We start from the raw sequence: 20,966 nt of genomic DNA, 5'->3' as shown, positions 1-20,966 counted from the left end.
ACCACTCTGTTTACGGGCATTGGGAAGCTAGCTGCCACAGACCAGACCAGTTCTCACAGAGCATATAATTAGGGGCACATCACATAACCTTGTTTGAAAAACCACTGCCAGCAACCAGCGAAGACAAGCAGCCACTGGACTGTAGTTGTGGTTTGCACCACTGGAGCACAAGACAGCATGTGAGGAAACGCTTCAGCTCTCTCTGCTCTTTAGACAGGTGGAGCTCAGGAATCCAATGGACGGGATGCAGCGGGGGGTACTGAGTCGGGTAGACACAGCTTGCAGTAAATGAGCACTGTTTCTTGGCCAATGCTCCGTGCAGCATGGACATTCTGTAGGCTTCTGAGAAGGCCAACTGCCCACCCTCCACCATTCCATTCTGAACAGCCACAAGCAGCAGGGCAGAGATGGGTTTTAAAATGTGATTCCTAAGATGTGAGAAAGCACCTCCATTTCAAAGCCATCTGGACCAGCCTGGGTGGAGCCAGGCTAGGAAGCAGATGGGGAACCTCTGTCTGGTTAAGTCAGAGAATAAAACACCCACTTACAAACAAATCTCGTCCCCTTTTCTTTACCTGTCTTCTTTGTTGATCTGGTCCCCAAAGCCTACGGTGCCCACAACGGTCAGTTTCAGACCAACGTTGCTCTCCTGAAGGTCATAGGTACTGGATTTCAGCTGAACTCCAGGCTGTGAGTGAGATGCTGGCTCACCTTCAAATTTAGTATTGAAAAGGGTGTCCATCAGCGTGGACTTACCAAGGCCAGTTTCCCCTTTAAAAAAAAAGAGAGAACAAGTGGTAAAACATTTTACCAGAGTTGATAGTTCAGACCATCAGTGTCAGAAAAGTTAGCGGGGTGAAATTTCAACAGATGGAAGCAGAACCCAAGCTCCAAGTGAACTGTCCAGTGAGCAGAAAGTCAGGTACAATGTGAGGCCTGTTTTCGCTGGCCACTGGACTGCACAGTGTTATTTAGATCATTAAAACCTGGACATGAAGGAGGTGAAAAAGCAGGGGAAGCAGCATTCAGACCCTGCACAAGTCCCGGCACTGTGCCTTGAACTGAAGTCTTCTGTAGCATAGAGGAGATTGTAACTGTCAAACACAGAGCTCATTAGAAACTTCATTTCCAAAACAGAGGAAGAATATTCTCCAGACAGCAGCATCCTCTCCAGCATGCAGCTTCTCTAGTCACTTCCCTGTAGAGGTCTCTGCAGAATCTACAATTGAAGTATGGAAACCCACCCCTTGTAGAATTAAAGTGTACATATGATCTACATACCTAGACTCATGCATTTACCCAGATTCAGTGGCAGGATCAGGGTGCTTGCCTGGCCAGGGACCTTGCCTGCTGAACCTGGGTCCTAACACACTGGTGGCAGTACAAGTTACAAAAATAATACTTTGAAACCTGCTTCCACACTCCTTGGAACAATACTGAACAGCAACTTGGATCCAGTCTACCAGTACCTGAGCACACTACCTTACCTGGAGAGCACAGACAACTCCCAGTACATAGGTTGGCTATATTGCAGAGTTTAACCCAAACTTATCTACCACACATTCTAGCAAAAGATCTATGCATTCAATTCCAAGCGTAGCCTACACTTCTACTATAGCCTCTTCTGATGGTAAAACTGCTTCCATTACCACCCCACTCCCACTGGTTTTTAGATGCATACAGCTTTCTGGTTTCCCTCCCTGCTCCATCTTCCCAAATTCCTTATAGTTCGCATCTATTCAACAGTAGATTGGAAGCTAAATTCAGGTGTTCCAAAATTAGAGGAAAGAGAAAAAAATATGCATTACTTCCAACTCTGACTACATTTTTGCAATGCAGTTAGCTTTCAAAGTTAGCAAAATGACAGAGTTGATGCTAAAACCTGTGCCTATTTCTTCCTGAGGACCGGTGACTTGGCTAAATTTTAGGGCAAGAAAGCTGAAAAGTTGTGCCTGCCAACTGGCACCTGCTGACATTTCAGCAGCTTAACGGACCCTGCCCACTTTGTGGCACCATGGCAAAGACTCACTGCTCAGCCTGACAGGCTGAGGTTCTGCTGCTGGGGCATTTCCGATGAGAGAGGGAGGCAGGCACGCGCACACATGCCCCACAACCAAAAACCAAACTAACTCCAGGAGAAAGAGATGCTTCCTAATTTCTGCATGTTCACTTTTAAAAAGCCATGACATTTTTGGAAGTAAGTGTGCTGCAGCCCTGTTACCAGACTTGCTTTAATGTTACTTATCTGTTTTTTCCTCCTTAAAGAACCTCTGTATGCCATCCCCTAACGGCCTGCAGCTCTGAAGGCGACTCCTCCAGAACACAGTTGAAGTACTGTATATTAGTATATATATTCGTATATATTAGTATATTAGCAAGGCAGCACAGGAAAATCCTTCACTGCTGTGACCACACTCTACCTGTTCTGAGGACAGAGTGGCCTTTGATCTCCAGGGTTATAGTTCTAACACCCAAATTCACTACAACTTTAAAATTGAAAGGGTGTCTAAATATTACTGGAGAGAGAGAAAGAGGTAACAACAGCTTCCCTCACATACCTCCCTACCAATACATGCAAAGATAAGTATCAGGATTGCTCATGAATTTGATTGCTGGTCACACTCTAACCTTAAACAAGAATTAGTGCAAAAATCAAAAGGAAAATGGGCTAAAACACAACATCCCAGTTGTAGCCATCCATATTTTTCTTAGTACTATCTTTTATGCTACATTAACGCACTGACACAGTTTGTGGTACCGCAAATCAAAGACCATTTGCCCTAAAGGAAGAGGGCATCGGGCAACCAAAGCACTACAGCTGAGCGTGCGGCTGCTCCCTGAGTTGCCTGGTTGACAATCACATCAGCCTGAGGGCAGAATAGGATACCCAAAAGAAAAGGCCAGATCACATGGGGTGAAAACATAGCAGGAGATTTTCACTCGGGCTGCAGTAGAATGTTTTCTCTGTGGGCACCTGCTTGCCCAGCCCCAGTGAAGGGGCCAAAGAGAGAGCAAATATGTGAAGCATGGCTGAGCGCAGCAACTATTTCCAGAATTCAGATCAGGATTTTAAGACATCCGCTGAGAGCAAAGACAGCAGAAAGCACAAATAGATGCCTGTTATGACCCCACGAGGACTTTCTCAAGGATTCCAGGAAGATGGTAGTTTAAAAAAAGAAAATCTAAACAGATTTTGCGAAGGCTGTGGTATTTCCAGCAATTCCTGCCAAGCTGTACTGCGTTTACTGGTGGGATAAGAATGGTGAAGTAGCAGCATGCACGTTCAGATGGATGCCAGCCTCCCTGAGAAATCTCGGAGTCAGAAAGCATGCATGGTACAACAAACAAGGGTTGAATCCTGCTCTCATTGAAATGAAAGGGAATTTTGCCACTGACTTCAATGGGAACATGCTCAACCAGGCGATTCAGTATCAGGAGAGTAGAGAAACTAGACAGAACTTGAGTCCGGTGAACACGTATTAAAAATAAGGAAACACATTCATTGTTCCCATTAGTTCACACTTCCCTACTATGCATTTCCCCATTCATGTACCAGCAGTGGTCATGTCTAAAATTCGGTAAACCTTAAATAGCTGACCATGCCCCTGGAAAGCCATTTAGAAATAATTCTGATATTAAATCATCTCTTTTTGCTGTCTCCCTTCCCTCACTCTTTAGCAGTAAAAGCTTTTGGACAAAAACAAGAACTTTGCTTCTATACAGCCCATACCCGCTAATTACCACTCAGCTAAAATCAATATAATCTGGTTGCAACACAGCAGATAGAGGACTGCAGTGCCAGTGTGACTTCCTGTGGGAGAAAAAGCAGGTGACCCCTTAAAAAAGCACGTTTCCAAGCCAGTGTCTTCAGTAATAAAAACCAAAAGAAAAATACAGCGCCTAATCCTGAACCCATCAAAGTCAATGGGAAAGCTCCCACTGACTTTAATGGTGCAGCATAAAATCATATATCGATTGCTTTAAGCAGGGACAATGTAAGTAAATTTAGATCCACACAAATTTAGGTTTTGTAAAAGCAAAATCTTATAAATGTGAAAGTGACTAAATCGGTTTCCATAGATTTTCTTTTCAAATCCCAATTAAGACAATTTTTTGTATTTTGATTGAAAATGGACACCCACCAAATAAAACTTCACCCAAATTTAAGATAAAACTAACACCAATGGAAATGCTGCAACCAAAAACACGAGTGACTGAGTATGTGTGAGTGTGTGTGTAAATAAAATGAAGATTTAAGTTTTTAAAATAATAAGTACTTCCCTGCCATGTTTAAAAACTCAAACACTGCAGCACTAAGAATCTGAAAGCACAACTGACTATAAACAAGAGAGAAATGAATTTCTTGGTGTAAGATGGGAGAAATACAAAGGACGAGCCGAGGGGTCAGCATTAATGTAAAAAATTACATGAGATTTTCAAATCATTTTCAGTTTTTAAGGAACTTTGCTATTTTTAAAAGACGTCTGACAAAGTAGGGAACAAAGCTATTTTAAAATGAACAAGGGATAAAGTGAAGGATTATTACTGGATCTCTCAGGAGTTCCTGCCCAGCATGGAGGGAAATTTCAGCTGGCAAGACGACGTGAATGGTGCCAATTGCTTCTTACACGGAGAGAGAAGTCCAGATGGAACAGATGGTATGGTAAAAAGGACAAGAGACAAAGTAGTATGGGCTCATTCCAGCTGACGGCATTAGAATCTTCTCCAGAAAACAGAAATGATGGATGAGGATGAAGGGATGTTTATTACTGTGAGTGTTATAGTGTGAAAATACTAAGAGGATCCTTACTGGAGAAGCTGCTGCCTGATGCCAAGATTACAAACACCCAGAGTTCAGTACTAGAAGACAAATCTAAGGATCATGCAATACTACAGCAGTCTTTGTCCCTCCATCCCCACCCCGAATGCGTGTCTGGGAATTAGTTTAGGGAAAGGAAAGGGAGGTAGTGGTGACCTGCCATTGTTATAATTTGCTGTATCAGGAAGCTCTGACAGCCTGCACACCTACTGAAAAGCAAAAGCAACATGACTTTGAATATACTGCATGCATCACTTAGCAGCTGCAGCGATCATGGCTGAATTTTTATTTTTTTGTGGGAGAAGGGGAAAGCAGTTGAACTGACCAGTTGCATTGCAATAAAACAATATTTTCCACTTCCATAGCAACCTTCACAAAAGGCTTCCAAAGAGCTTTACAAGTGTATTCTCCCTTTTTACAGATTGGTAAACTGAGGCACAGGGAGGGGAATTGATTTGCTCAAGATTACACAATGAGCGAGTGGCAGCACTAGGCACAGAACCAATCCCTAGTCTCAAGCATTAGTCATTAGTCCATGTCACGGTCAATATTTTGCTTTGCAAATTATTTCAGATATTTCTGCTTTCTTAAGCAGTTTCCCCTAACAAACCATCTTCTCCTTGATCCTGCAACACACAGCCCTGGGCCTGCGACATCCTCGTAGTTTCAGTGAAAAAACACTGTTTCACAAATTCAGCTTCAGCAGAAGGCCCAGTAGGAGCACAGATACCCCCGATAATTGGCAAGCCTGGCACAAAGAGGCACGAGAAACACATGAAAGGTGAATGAATTTTAGCTTTTAAATCAAAGTGTTTTCAAGGACTGAAAAATAAACCAGTTCAAGACCTGGGGGCTGCTAGATTCAATCCCACACCAGTACCAAAGCACTGTCAGACCAAGAGGCTAGTGAGTTTTTAGATCTGATAACTCAAAGCCTGCAAAGGGTGGCACTCCCTGGTCCCACCAGAACAAAGGTTTTCAGAGCCAGGACACCACTTTTCCAAGTGCTGATCTGCAGCAAGTGATCAGAAAGAAAAAAAAAGCCTAGTCACTGGGGGTGAGCATTTCCCCTCCCATAAAAAAAAGTCTTTTAAAGCAAAAGCAGGCACTTCTTTGCTTCCTCTACCCCCTTCCCCTCCACACACACTCTGGTATGCTAGGAAAGTAGACTACAATCTCTAAACAACGCATTACCTGTTAAAGAGATTAGGCTACATTAGGGTTCACCGAGGCAATTCCGCATGATAAAACCATTCCCTGTGGAGAGGGGAACAATAGTTCCCTTAGGGCTTGTCTGCATGGGGAAGTTTCCCAGCCTAGCTAACTTGGTACAATTATTTTGCTACAGCTGCTAGTATAAAGCTCCTAGATGGCCACTATTCCAGAATAAAAAAGTGATTTTATTCTAGAATATTTACTCCACTTCCGAAGTTCCATTGTAACAAAATAATGTCTGTGTGGGAAGATTTCCCAGCACACACACAATCTCTATACCAGCCTATTGTAGGGAGATCCCTTGTAATTTGTGTGTGGTTTTGGTTCTGCTTCATTAAGGAGCCTGAGGACAAAAGAGGAATCAGTTCAAGAGAGTATCATTTCAAAGGAGATACTTTGAAGCCATCAAGCGACAGGCAGCGGCCATTTCTAGGCAGGTGAAACAATGATGAAGTAAACAAAACAAAAAACCAACTATCAGTAGGTTTTCAGGCAATGAGACAAAGACTGTACTCCTATTGGCTCGAAAGCTAATTTGATATTCAAAGACACAAATTCTCCTGTGAGTTATGAGCACACAACTCCACTGAAATCAAAAGGAGATGCATACGTGCATGTGAAGGCAGAATTTCACCCCAAATCCAGAAAACTCCACACAATATACTTCCCTCTCCTCTTCTCAGGAGCACTCTTGTATTGTAAGCAACTTCCTTATGTGGAACCCATTCTGATCAAGACCACAGATCTAAAGGTATTACAGTTTTACAATGGCCCCTTCAAAGTCACAGCTCAGAAACATTACTAGTCTGTTATCAAGCACTGCAGGCATCTAGGGTGATTCCAGTCTCTTGGCACCATAGATCGACAAGTCAGCCTTTGAATCTACCCAGTTTTGTCATCAAATCTGCTTCCGACAAGTAAAGTGTTCTCTTTGGGAAAAGTGCAATTGAGAACTGTAATGATCACATCATCCCAAAAGCACTAGACAGAGCATGAATCAACTTCAGCCCCGGCATCCAACAGCACAACTGTTAATGGTAGCTAGACTAGAACCTCTAACACCAGGGCTCAATTTAGGCTACAAACATGAACACAGTTTCACTTCTTAGCATAGAGCTGTCAAATAATGAGACTACAACTACCCTGCATGCAAATAAGAAGAAGCATAAGCTTGTGAAACTAGGAAACACAGTTTGTGAAGAAATTAGAGATGATTCTTATCTGTTGGAGCAGGGTCTCTTTTCTCAAGAGTGGCTGTCACAGATGATGAGATCAAGTACCAGCACCGGCATGGGGCTTTGTCAGTTTCTCATGGCTCCAAATGCAAGAGGAGCAGATATTTTAATTTTAAAGATTCCCTGAGGGGGAGGAACCACTTGTGTACAGTGGAATACCAGTCTAACATGACCATAATCTGCACAGTGAGAAAGCTCACTGAAGCTCAGCAGCCACCCAATTCTACTATCTCTCTGCATGTCACTAAATAATGTAGACAGCACAAAGGAAACAGTCTGAGGCACCAAAGTATTTACCCAAGTAATGCCCTGAAGTGGAAGGCAAACAGCATTTATCACTACAGCTATGGAAGGGAAACAGTTACACAGAGGGGTAATTATCAGGGATTCTGTTCATGAACCTCTTGGCTTCTAGTAGGCTGCTCAGTTATTTTTCGTCTCAAATCAAAGATCGATTTCAGCAGAAGACAGCTGAAAATTGCCCTTAATCTGAATTCATCGTTAAAAGTCACTTCCAAATCGTTCCTTAATTAAATGTAATGACATTATGGGATTCAGTGAGAGCAGAATAACAGGCTTACGACCCATGTGGTATCTATTAAAAATATCTACATAGTCTCCTTTTTCAAACAAAGGTTACTTGTGACAGAAGTGTTTAAATGTTGCTCTTTCATATTTAACTGTCTAACTATGCAATTTGTTATAAACTAGTTGAGTAACTGTTTCCTGTTAAAAGAATTATCCCTCTCCAAATACTGTGTCTTAAAGAGGTTAGCAAAAGAAGGGGGGTGGGAATTAGTTTGTGCCTTTTTTTAAAAATGTTTTAAGATGTATCAAAATAGCACAAAACTAAGCCTATTCTTTCCCTTCTTGTGTTTTTGCATTAAAATGTCATGTCTTTACTACTTTCCTGGAAGACTTTTTGGATGAGAAAAACTGATTATTCCATTATGTTAATTAAACCTGACAAATGGAGAGGTGAAAGTTATTTTTTCAGAATGTTTCAGAGTTTGATTTTATTAATATGAATTTAACCCAAACACTTATAAGAAAAACAAACACTTAACAACATGAACCATTCACATAAGGCTGAAGAAAATTTATATTCTGCCCTTTGCCAAGTCATCTATATAATTTTTTCCTAGTAAAGTTCATAAAAAAAATTTAATTACAGAAAATGAAGCTAAGATAGTAGAAGTGTCTATTCTGTAATGATTATTTATATGAGCAGTGTTATTAATACCTGTAACATTTACTGTGATGATATTAATCTTGATGAACCCTTGTTGTTCATATTGATTAACGTTTGATTGGTATGTTACAGTTTTGTCCTGCATACAGGAAAGAAACAAGCAGTAGTATTCAACTGCTCTCCACATATCAAGGAGAATACATAATCTAAAGAGAAACCTCCAGTCACACCTATATCTTAGAGGAAACACTGCACCTTAACTACAAAAGAAAGAAGAGCAAAACAACACAACAGCAAAGAAAATACTGTTAGAGTTCCACCTTTGGGAATAGTGCTTTATCTAAGATGTAAACTGGGTATATCAAACACATGCATTGGAATCACCTAACAACTGAGCCAGACAAAGACCTCCATTTGTTAAGGAAGTTTATCTTCTCAGAGGAATTCCATTGTAAGAGAAAGTTTTCCTCTCAGCTCCATTTGGCAGAGCTCAACTCTCACCATTCTGCTCTTCCTGTCTGAATTTTTCTCATGAACTCCACAGCGGATAAGTGCCACACACTGCATTGCATGCATGGATCTTTCACAGGCAAGGAGGATCGTCTGTCTACACAGCAATAAGACACGTGCAGCTGGCCAGTGTCAGCTGACATGGGCTCACAGAGCTTGGGCTGCAGGGCTATAAAACTGCAATGTAGACATTCAGGCTTAGGTTAAAGCTGCCTGAGCATCTATACTGCAATTTTATAGCCTGGTGAGCCCGAATCAGCTGATACAGGCCCGCAAGTGTTCTATTGCAGTGTAGACATACCTGGAGAGAACTTCACACAGAGTGAGCGCCAACTGTCAAGACATGTCATTTGGATTTGAGGGGGAAATTTTGCTCTTATTAAGTACTAGAATCTCTCTTCCTTAGCCCCTGCCCTTGTCTATCAACTGTACCTTGAAACCAGAGATTTGCATGTGCAGTCTACCTGGAACAGCAGCAGTAAAGCAGCAAACACACTTATTTCACCACTGGAGTCTGGGCTTGGGTCAGTCAGCAGAAGTATGGTAGTCTTGTTCCATTAGTTATTAAGGAATGTTTATCCACACTGTAACACCAGTTTTCAACCTGTGCTAAGAAAGGGCCATCTGGTGCTGTAATCCCATGAAAGACTATATGAACTTCATCAGATACTATGGTGATAAGATATAAAATCATACAGTGACTGCACACCATGACTGAGGTGCCCTGACAGATCTGTGTGAGGGCAGCTTAGACAATGCTGAGACACACAAAGCCTGGTCCAAACACTAACTTAACTCCAGTGCAAACACACACACACACACATGTACAGAAGAAAAGTGGATAGGGAAAAAGAAAAAATAAAGTTCGCTTTTTCAGACCAATACAATTATTGTTTCAATAACTGACAATCCAAAGAAGGCCTCGTATCAAATTATTTGACTTGAACAGCTTATTTTCTACTAAAAGCATTGCATTAAAATATGGGGGGGAAAATCATCCTCCATCCCCAAATAAATAAATAAATAAAAGCCCGGAATCGTAGACATTATTTCTACAGTTCTTTTGCTCAATAGAATTGCACATTACATTTCCCCATAACTTCAGCAGCAGATTTCTCAGAGTCAGTAAATCTCATTTAGTTACTGAAAATGGAACAGATGACAAAAAAAATTGCATTCTGAATAAATCAAAGCTACGCTGTTAACCCAATTACCTACACGTGACTTCTGGCTGCAGAGCAGCCTTGTTCATCAATACAATCTCCCAGAATGGAAATACTCACCCACACACAGGATGTTGAAACAGAAGCCATGGTTAACTGACTTATTTACCAGCTGGTCAGGCAAACTGTCAAATCCCACATGTCCAGAAAGAGGGACAGTTCGGCAACCTTCACCCTGGAATGATTGAAAACACATTTTTAGAAGTTACTTCTAAGAACTACACTTTAATTGATATACACTTTTTAAGACCTCCCAAGAGGAACGTTTCACTTCTTCCTTCTGCAGAATGGTTCAAAAACAGATCTGTACATACTGTAAATCTTTGCTTTTTGTCAGCATACTTCCCTCACGGCTTAATAAACGGCTCCAGATAATGCAACAAAATACCTGATTCTGCTTGTGTTGCAAACTTGCTTTGCCACAGAAATATATTAGAGAACTATGTTTAAACAGCTGCAATTATGTGTGTATACAGTTTACTTATAGTTATTAAAGTTTTGATGCATGGGACCCTCAAAACTTTCCCTATAATGGAAGCAACACAAATGACCCTCCACTGGAAAACAGAAGTTAATCGTCAGTAATTATAGCTATTTTGTAATAAAATGTCAACATAACTTGAGGGCTAGAAAGAATTAGTAACAAAGTTATAAGCCTACTCAGTAATCAGACAATAGAAACACAACATAGCTGTAAAGTGTAAGTATTAAGGACACAAGATGGCCACACTGGGTCAGACTAAAGGTCCATCCAGCCCAGTATCCTGTCTGCCGACAGTAGCCAATGCCAGGTGCCCTAGAGGGAGTGAACGTAACAGGCAACGATTAAGTGATCTCTCTCCTATCATCCATCTCCATCCTCTGACAAACAGAGGCTAGGGACACCATTTCTTACGCATCCTGGCTAATAGTCATTAATGGACATAACCTCCATAAATTTATCTAGTTCTCGTTTAAATCCTGTTATAGTCCTAGCATTCACAACCTCCTCAGGCAAGGAGTTCCACAGGCTGACTGTGCGTTGTGTGAAGAACAACTTCCTTTTATTTGTTTTAAACCTGCTGCCCATTAATTTCATTTGGGGGCACCAGTTCTTATATTATGGGAACAAGTAAATAACTTTTCCTTATTCACTTTCTCCACACCACTCAAGATTTTATATACCTCTATCATATCCCTCCCCCTCCTTAGTCTTCTCTTTTCCCAGATGAAAAGTCCTAGCCTCTTTAATCTCTCCTCATCTGGGACCCATTCCAAATCCCTAATCATTTTAGTTGCCTTCTCTGAACCTTTTCTAATGCCAGTATATCTTTTTTTGAGATGAGGAGATCACATCTGTACGCAGTATTCAAGATGCGGGTGTACCATGGATTTATATAAAGGCAATAAGATATTCTCCGCCTTATTCTCCATCCCTTCTTTAATGATTCCTAACATCCTATTTGGTTTTTTGACTGCCGCTGCACACAGCATGGACATCTTCAGAGAACTATCTACAATGACTCCAAGATCTCTTTCCTCATTAGTTGTAGCTAAATTAGCTCCCATCATATTGTATGTGTAGTTGGGGTTATTTTTTCCCCCATGTGCATTACTTTACATTTATCCACATTAAATTTCATTTGCCATTTTGTTGCCCAATCACTTAGTTTTGGGAGATCTTTTTGAAGTTCTTCACAGTCTGTTTGGTCTTAACTATCTTGAGCAGTTTAGTATCGTCTGCAAACTTTGCCACCTCATTGTTTACCCCTTTCTCCAGATCATTTATGAATAAGTTGAATAGGACTGGTCCTAGGACTGACCCTTGGGGAACACCACTAGTTACCCCTCTCCATTCCGAAAATTTACCATTTATTCCTACCTTTTGTTCCCTGTCTTTTAACCAGTTCTCAATCTATGAAAGGACCTTCCCTCTTATTCCATGACTACTTAATTTATGTAAGAGCCTTTGGTGAGGGACCATGTCAAAGGCTTTCTGGAAATCTAAGTACACTATGTCCAGTGGATCCTTTTTGTCCATGTTTGTTGACCTCTTAAAAGAACTCCAATAGATTAGTAAGACATGACTTCCCTTTACAGAAATGATGTTAACTTTTGCCCAACAATTTATGTTCTTCTATGTATCTGACAATTTTATTCTTTACGATTGTTCCAACTAATTTGTCTGGTACTGATGTTAGACTTACTGGTCTGTAATTGCCGAGATCAACTCTAGAGCCCTTTTTAAATATTGGCATTACATTAGCTATCTTCCAGTCATTGGGTAGAGAAGCTGATTTAAAGGACAGGTTACAAACCATAGTTAATAGTTCCACATTTTCACATTTGAGTTCTTTCAGAACCATCTGGTTCCCGTGACTTGTTATTGTAACAACAGCTGCTACCAACACAACCTAAATGGAGAGTGTTGAATATGGCAACATTTTCTGTATTGTTGCAAATGCAAACATCTTAGTTAACCAATTAGAGTTCAGTAAAATCCTAATAATTACAATTAGCAATAGACACAACTGCCATCATTGAAGGGACCAACAGGGAAAAACCCCATAATGCAGATAGATGGACTAGATGGCCTCAGAGGTCTTTTCCATGTCTACATATTATACTTCTGGGATTGCTGGTGTCCAAGCTACAGAAAATACTATACATAATTAGTGTTTGTAGGCAGACCATGTACCTTCCAGCATATTTATCCACAAGAGGCAACAGACTGTCCAGAAAAACTCTGAGTTGAACACATTTCTAAATGTTAGTCTTCCCAAATGGAAGAGATTTGGAGGCGTTCATGAGTGCTGCATCTCAATCATGGGGCTCTGTAGAGAAGGAAAATCCCAACCCCTAGAGTCGCACAGAGCCTTGCATCAACAATGGCTTCTCAGCAACACACTGCCACCCCCAACATCTGGAAGCCTAGTTTCCAGTAGCTAAATCCCCACAGGCCTGCACTGGGTCAAATCCAGAAGAGACTTTCAAACGGCAGCAACTCCCAGCTGGAAACAATGCAGGGAGAGTGGCTGCCCCCAGGCTCCATCCATTCCTGGGCCACAAACAGCACAACCGCAAAACAAACTAACAGCTATACAGGCACCACCTCAGGAGCTTCAGCAGAGGGGGTAGGAGTGAAAGGATGCAGGTCCTTATTCCGACTCTTACACTTGCCCCTGAAAGAGAAAGATGGGCCTGGAAACAAAAGGATTATTCACCCCCTCATCCCAGATACACAGGGCAGCTAACAGGTGGCTCACTTCTCACTGCCAGCCTTTTAGAAATGTTCACCTGGCTATTGCACGAAGGTCAACTTACGATAAGCTATTCTGGACACAAGCTAGAAATCTGCATACAAATACCTCAACTATTTGCAAAGGTTCATATTCCAAGTCTGAGTCATCCAAAATTGTATTTCAATGTTAATTCCATTTATTTGCATGCAAATGTGATAGCAAGAACAGTTTCCCCCCCCCCACAATGACATTTAGGCATCTTCCTAAATAAGGCATTTCACTCTCCAGTGCAGAAAATTCACATTCGGCTTTGCAAACGCATCATTAGTTTGTCAGAATTATTACAATAATCAGGAGGCCAAAACCAGCATGAAAGAATGCCACTCAATGTCACTTTTTTTAAGCCTCAGATTTATATCTTTACATATCTAAAATCCTTTTTAAAAAGGCCATAAAATGTGTTTTTCCTTTCATTGAACTAACCTATATTTTAGAACAGGGAAAATGCTATCAAGAAATGCTTTTTTTTTTTTAATCTGAGGCTCCACAATACATTCAAGCCATTAGCCATATTTACAGCCTTGTTATGTGTAAATATGTTCCCCCAGCCATATTTTGTGTGTGAGTCTGCTTCCTCCTGCCAACATGTTCACCAAATATGGCGCCTGATGAATTCCAAAGCACCTTGCCTCCAAATCACATGTTTATAAGAGGAATCCATTCTAGTCACCCAAGGGATTTTATTTCATTTTATCCCAAAGGCCTTCTGAGTGTGCAGCTCTGCATTCTAGCAATTCAAAAAGGAGTAGCAATTAGAGAATATTGTACACAGGAGGAAGAAGTGGTGAATCAGGTTGTAATACACAGCCTTTGCAAGCATAAGTTAACATATGCACACTAAAATAAAAACCAACAGAATAATCTCAGGCACGGTTTTGTCTCCACTAAGTGTGAGTCGCTACCTCAGTAACCTAGTGGAAACACTCCACTGATGAGCACTAACAAAAGCAACAAAGAAGGAATCACAAACAGGATTCTAACTGGAGACAGGAAGAAATGTCAAGTGCATTTTCAATACCAAATCTTAAATCTGCAGTGCTGGAATACTACCTAAAACACTGAAACTCTAAGAATCCAACCCAATTTGCTACCGGGAATGTGGATAGAAGGATAGGCTCTCATTCAGAACATATTTTCTCTCTTCATCCCTAAATATGAATGTGATACAGATGGAACAAGAGGCAAGGCACATTTCACCAAGTAGAACTCTATCTACAATGCACTTCCTGTTCACTCTTCTCTAGTCACCTGTGGTTTTAAAATGCTGTTAAACCACACTGCACATCCGTTACAGACAAAGCAGCAAAGACTGTGTAAATAACTGATTTTTTAATCATAGTACATTAACCTCCCCATTAAAACACAAAGACTATGTAAAAATAACTTGGCATATCAAGCTGCTATGCACTGTTAAGGAAGGAGAGTTGGAACATAAACAGCCCTGAAATATGGAAATTAGAACAGTCATAGAATAAAACCCATCACTATGAAATATAGTGGAGCTCACCTAAGAAAGCTCCACTAATTTTCCTTGGCACTTTAGTCCAGAAGTTGAGAGATAAGAAGCAGTGAAACGTATTGGAAAGTAATGGCTTAGACTCAGACTGCTTGGGGCATACCAGAAAATCATCAGAAATGAGAAAATCTGTGGGGAGAGGAGACTCATGGACAAAAAATGTTCTGCCTGCTCGCAGCCTATTTATGCAAATACATGTTTTCAGGACCAGAGCCTCAATGTACAAAATGAAGGCTCAGTACTCAGGATATTGCGACATGTAATGTCTAGGTCATAAACAAAGTATGAGTGAGGGTGACAAATCATACTGAGTACTTCAATGCAGATCTGAATTAATTTTGCTCAAACCTGAATGAAAATATTTCAGTAGGTGCAGTATTTTGTACTGCATTTGCTTGGATGCGCTCAAGAGCTTCTGCCATGGACTGCCCTTAATAAGAATTTTAAGGTAGAGTCCAGGACGTAAAACCTGGGTCACGCATTTTCTAATGTTTCTTAACAAAGAAGTTGTCCAGAAACTTGTACAAAAAAGAGCTTATTTGGGTCAGGCCACTATCTGACTGTTTCTTCTAAGAAGTTTGTCCTTGATCACGTTGTCTAGGTAGTATCTAACTGTTTAACAGATAAAAAGATTTTCACTTCATCTTTAAGCAAGAAGAATTTTGGAGCAACTTCACTTTCTGGGAGCAAGACTCTGTATTATGATACCCACTTAATTTAGACTCCGGTTGGCTCTGATCAGAAGACAGCCTAAAATAGCACTTTCACTGACTACTTCTGACTTGTACAAGAATGTGGTTCTTTTATGCAATGACTGAAATCCCTGATGGGCAGTGTAAATAGCTATACTTAGATGCCTGCATTACATTTGTGAAGGAAGAGGTTTCATGTTTCTTTTTCTTTCCCAGTTATTACTGAATAAATCAGTAGGCGAATTTAAAAAAAAAATTGGTTTTGAATTCACCAAGAAGAAACGATGGCAGTCTCCTCTTTAACTTGACTGCACTGATCATCCATTCAACATCCAAGAACAGTCAAGTGCTTCTGCAATTTCTGACTCTGACAGCTCCATTGCTAACACTTCTTGATGCCCGTGCCAAAGGTTGCAGAGATGTCAGACTATTTGGATATTTTCCCAGGAAAAATTCCCTCACCCAGAAAAACAAGAAAAACCGTCAGCAGCCCTCCTCCCATTACTTTCAATCTTATACTATATAAATGACATATGACAGCTTCCTATGCAAATCTAGACCCTGATCCTGCAAGCTGACCTCCTCTCCCCATCATGAACCCCTTCATCCAAGCAGAGACCCACTGATTTCATCATGGGCAAAGGCCTAATGCCTACGTGGGGCCTATTTGATCAGCTTGCAGGATCAGGATTTTGTTGCTCATGAAAGGTGTCAGATTCACAACAACGGAGACTTGCACCTATTCATCTACAGAGAAGGTAGCCGAAGCTCATCTGCACTGCCCTGCTAAAGTGCCGCAACCATGAGCAAAAAGAACTGCCTCCTAGAGGTAAAGGGGGAGTTCATTCTCTGCATCGCCACAGAGGCTGACAATAACAGCAATCATTTCTGTGCTGTGGATACATGTTCCCTGGAAACTGGATCGATACCACACTTATTTCATAGAGACCACTCAACAGCCATTAAATGGTAATAATTTTCCATTACTACTGTCCTGGGCTGGTATCAGAGAGAGAACATAGGGATGAAAGGTTATATATCCCTACAACAAATCCCTGGTGCCATCCAACCTCCACCCTTCTTATACAATGTAAACTGCTCTCAAAAGATAACAGTGGTGTTCTTCTCCACCATGCTATGACTGACTGCACAACAAACCACTGCCTCAAGTCTGGGTCTATGACAGCACGAGTCATCTATCAGGACAAAGACATTTTCAGTTTGTGACATATTCATTTTTTATCTGTCTAAAAAAAGTGTTTTAAAATCACACACTGTGAATAGCTAGCTGTCTACGTTGCCTTGCAACAGTAGACATATCACAAGAGTGTTTAACAGTCCTATGCAGCATCCCTTTATGAGAATGCAATGCTTTGTTTTATTTTAGAAGGCAAAGAAATACAAGAAGTGTGCCAATTTTCATACCATGACAATATGCCAAGGGGGATGTCCAGAAGGAAATAATGTCACTAACTGGCAAGGCAAAGGCTGCCATCATCAGTTTACCCAAGATGTGGTCATCGAAAATTTACAGCTTAGAAACCAAATTGAATATTCAACTCAAATGTTATTTCCGTCTTAACATATGGATATGAAAGCTGGAAATCCGCCAAAAGTACAAATGTCTGAATGCCTTCAAAAGTAAATGCCATAGAAAAATACTAGGTATTAAATGAAATCAATTTATAACAAATGCAGAGATTTATCCGTGTTCCATAGCTAGATTTATCCAGAAACAGAGATGGAAATATTTGGGACATGTGAGAAGAATGAAGCCAGAGCAGGTGTGCCATGAGCAGCTGGAGGAAAATGCAAAAGGAGCTAAATCGAATACTACTCAGAAAGAGAAAACATATGGAGCTTAATAGCACAGGGACATGCAACAAGCAGCCCAAGATAGTCGGGTGTGGAAGAGTCTTGTTTGCATCCTAAGTGATGTCTGCAATGCAGGAAATATTCAGAAGTCTATTAGCAAAGTGAGCTGTTAATAAGCAAAAAACAAAAATGGTCAAGTATGGCTCTTCATGGATGGGAGACAATGCCAAGTAAGCAAGGATTCACAGCAATGGAAGCTGCACAAGACTTTTCCATTAATATTAGAAATCAGAAAGAAAATTTGCTAACATCCCTAATCCTCCAAATATAAAAGTTAATTCTTACTGCATTTATGATGGATTTGGCACCAGTCACTTTCCTGTGAAGCCTTTTGATCCAAGATTAGATAAATGCAACATTTCATCATAACAGTATGAGTTAGGGACAGTGCGACTATATGAACTCCCAAGTTTTAGTCACAAAGCCGCATTATTTTTCAAATAACTACAGGATCAACCAAGGATATTCCTTCTTAGTAATACTACACTAGCCTTCTATTCCAATGCTCAGCTATGGCAAGATGACCTCATAGGCCCTTCATGTCTAACCTCTAAGAGTTATCTACACAGTGTTTTGGAGCCTGTGGGAATAAGCCTCCCCACCTGGGTTGGCAGACTTGGGCTAGTGGGGCTTGTGCTAGACCTCTAAAACCAGCGATATAGATAGCATTTTAAAGATACAGCTTTGGCTCTTAACAGCCATCTCCCTCCCTAGACTCCAGAGACCAAGCCACAACATCACAGCTATTTCTAGAGCATTAGCATGAGACCTGTTACCCTAAGTTGGTCCACCCGAGCTGCGGGGCTTGTTCCTGTGGGCTCCAAAACGCTGTGTAGTCACACCCTGAAGTGACAGGATGTACTAGTTGCACCACCACTAGAACCATGCATACAACTCCCTCTCATGCTCGGCAGAGGGTGGATTAACTAGGAACCTTTCCCCACTCACACCTAGCTACAGCATGCACTTAGAGCACCCCAGCACAGTATGCAACACCACAGCACCCTTGTAAAGCAGGGATGTGCTCTTATCATTTCTGCCGAGGGGGAAGTGAAGCACAGTGACTGGGAAGCCGGTGGCCATGCCTGGAATTGAACTCAGCCTCCCAAGTACCAGGGTAGCATCCTAACCACGGATGGTTCATTAATCACTTGGGCTTTCACAGCGGCATAGAAAGCTACATGTGACATGCTGCAAAAATAGCAGAGCCCTGAAGCCACAGAAACTCTCCCCTTTAAACACGGGCCACATTTGCCCCCTCTCCGCGACGGAGAGCTGGGATCGCGAAGTAGGGAGCGGGGGTGAAAGCCGGGATCCCCCGGGGGGGGGAAGAGAGGAGGGTGAAAGCCGGGATCCCCCGGGGGGGGGGAAGAGAGGAGGGTGAAAGCCGGGATCCCCCGGGGGGGGAAGAAAGGGGGGTGAAAGCCGGGATCCCCCGGGGGGGGGGGGAAGAGAAGGGGGTGAAAGCCGGGATCCCCCGGGGGGGGGGAAAAGAGGAGGGTGAAAAGCCGGGATCCCCGGGGGGGGGGGAAGGGGGAGAACTATAGAACTACCCGATGGCAGAGCTCGCTTCCAAACTTTGCCTCTGGAGCAATGGGGACAGCTCGGCCCCCCAGCCCCAGCGCACGGGAGCGGCACGACTCCCGCTCGCAGCTCGGGCTCCAGGGATGGACGGAGCCGCTCGGGGCAGCCATTCATTCGGCATCGGCAACGCCCCAGCATCGCCCCCCGGCCGGGCAGCGCCGCCCGCATCGCCCCCCGCCTCCCCGCGGCCCGGCCAGCCCGGCCCCGCGCCACTGGGGCCCCCCGCCCGGCCAGCCCGGCCCCGCGCTCACCACCTGCCGCGCGATCTCGGCCGCCGCCATGGCCCCGCCGCCGCTGCCAGGAGCCGAACAGGAAACGCCCCCTCGCGCGGCCGGGAGCCCGAGCTACCCCGGGACCCGCCCACTGCGCGGGGGGGGGAGGGAGCCGCGGCGCCGCAGCTCCGCCCGCCGCGCCCCGCAGCTCGCCCCCGGCACCGCGCCCCTGCGCACCCACCGCACTCCGCGCGGCCACGGGCCGGACCCGAGCCGGCTCCCTCCCCGCTGCGCGCCCCGCAAAGGGCAGCTGCCGAACCTCCCCCCCGGCTCGGAATGGTCCAGCCCGAGCCCTGTGCGAGTTCTCCGCTGCACGGTGTCTGGGTGGCGGGGAGGGTGCGAGCCCTGCGCGAGCCGGGGGAGGGAGATGCGCCCCACTGCTCCCCCCTCCGCCCCCGCATACGCACAGGCAGCTCCCGCTCTGCAGCACTGCCGCGCCCGGGGGAGATGCACCAGGCCAGGCACCCCCAGCTGCAGCATCGCCCGCCCCCCGGGGGGGGTGCATTCCGCCTCCACCTGCCCGCAGGGACTGCACTCTGCTGCCTGCACCTCTGGGCCGTGCAGCCTCCATCTCAGCCCTGCCCTGCTGCTGGGAGCAGATACATCCTGCAGCACTGCCCCGATTCCCTCCTCAATCCTACTACATTTCAAGCCTTGTTCCCTGCCTAAACTTCATCTCAGTTACTTCTGGGTCTATCCCTAAATAGCTCCTGCCCCAGCTCGGTGTTTACTCCCTTTAAAAACTGCTGGCTGCTGGCATGTGCTGCATTAGCTGGTGGTCAGCTCCTTTAACCTTTCCTCAATATTCAGTCTCTCCACCACCCCCCCTTATGTGTGTTGCTCTTCTCTGAACTTGCTTCAGTCCCAATTTAGCATCATCGGTGATGAATTCACTGACAGACAATTCACTCCTCTTCCAGGTTATTAATTAAGATGTTAAATAAGGCCACCAGTTTACAATGAGTTTCATGTCAGTGGAGCCCTCAGTGGTGCTCTGCCCATGCAGAGGGATGCACCCAGTGTTTATTTTGTGTCAGGGCTGAGGCCCCACTCCTCCCGGCTTGACAATTCCTAGCTCCAGCACCTCTGGGTGTGGCAGTTCATAGACCCTCATCAGTTATGAAATTAAGACATGTTCTTGAGCCCCAGCACCTCTTTTGTTACAAAGTAAGCACCGAATGCACCAACATGGAGCTGCGCCCAGGACCCAGCCTGATGACTGGTGCTGACATCAGTCTCAATGACACTCCATTACACATCTCTGCCACTAGGATACATTTCTGTTTATTATTACCTTTGGTTTAACACCTTTTGGCCACTTTTCAGTCCATGTGCTAGTGTTCTTACCCAAGCCAACATTAATTATTTTCAATTCAGAGTCCATGAAAGATGGTATAAATGCTGTATTCTAATATATTATATCAACTATATTCCTTTCATCTACTAAAGGCCACCATCCTGTGATAAAATGCCCGCCAGCAGATCCCAGGGCCTGTGCAAAGCTGCATTGCAGTCAGGGGGCCCCACACATGAGCAGGGGTCCATGACAAGA

The 20,966-nt window shown here is 43.4% G+C and overlaps 1 protein-coding gene across 6 annotated transcripts in view; it reads right to left on the bottom strand.

The window, feature by feature from the left end:
- SEPTIN6 (septin 6) overlaps window positions 1-19,461 on the bottom strand; it is a 42,450-nt gene extending 22,989 nt beyond the window's left edge. For 5 of the 6 annotated variants that reach the window (XM_030575101.1, XM_030575099.1, XM_030575100.1 and 2 more), the window contains exons 1-3: window positions 19,394-19,459; window positions 10,255-10,369; window positions 576-771 (exon numbers count right to left, since the gene is read on the bottom strand). In XM_030575101.1, the coding sequence (XP_030430961.1) occupies window positions 576-771; window positions 10,255-10,369; window positions 19,394-19,423 (341 nt within the window). In that variant the 5' untranslated portion in view covers window positions 19,424-19,459. Of the gene's footprint in view, window positions 1-575; window positions 772-10,254; window positions 10,370-19,393 lie in introns of all 6 variants that reach the window. The other variant, XM_030575097.1, reaches the window with a different exon arrangement.
- Between the last annotated feature and the right edge of the window lie 1,505 nt (window positions 19,462-20,966).

Source organism: Gopherus evgoodei, chromosome 9 (assembly GCF_007399415.2).
Source record: "Gopherus evgoodei ecotype Sinaloan lineage chromosome 9, rGopEvg1_v1.p, whole genome shotgun sequence".
Taxonomy (NCBI): Eukaryota; Metazoa; Chordata; order Testudines; family Testudinidae; genus Gopherus; species Gopherus evgoodei.
Note: the sequence above shows the minus strand (reverse complement) of the source record. Positions and strands in the feature narration are given on the sequence as shown.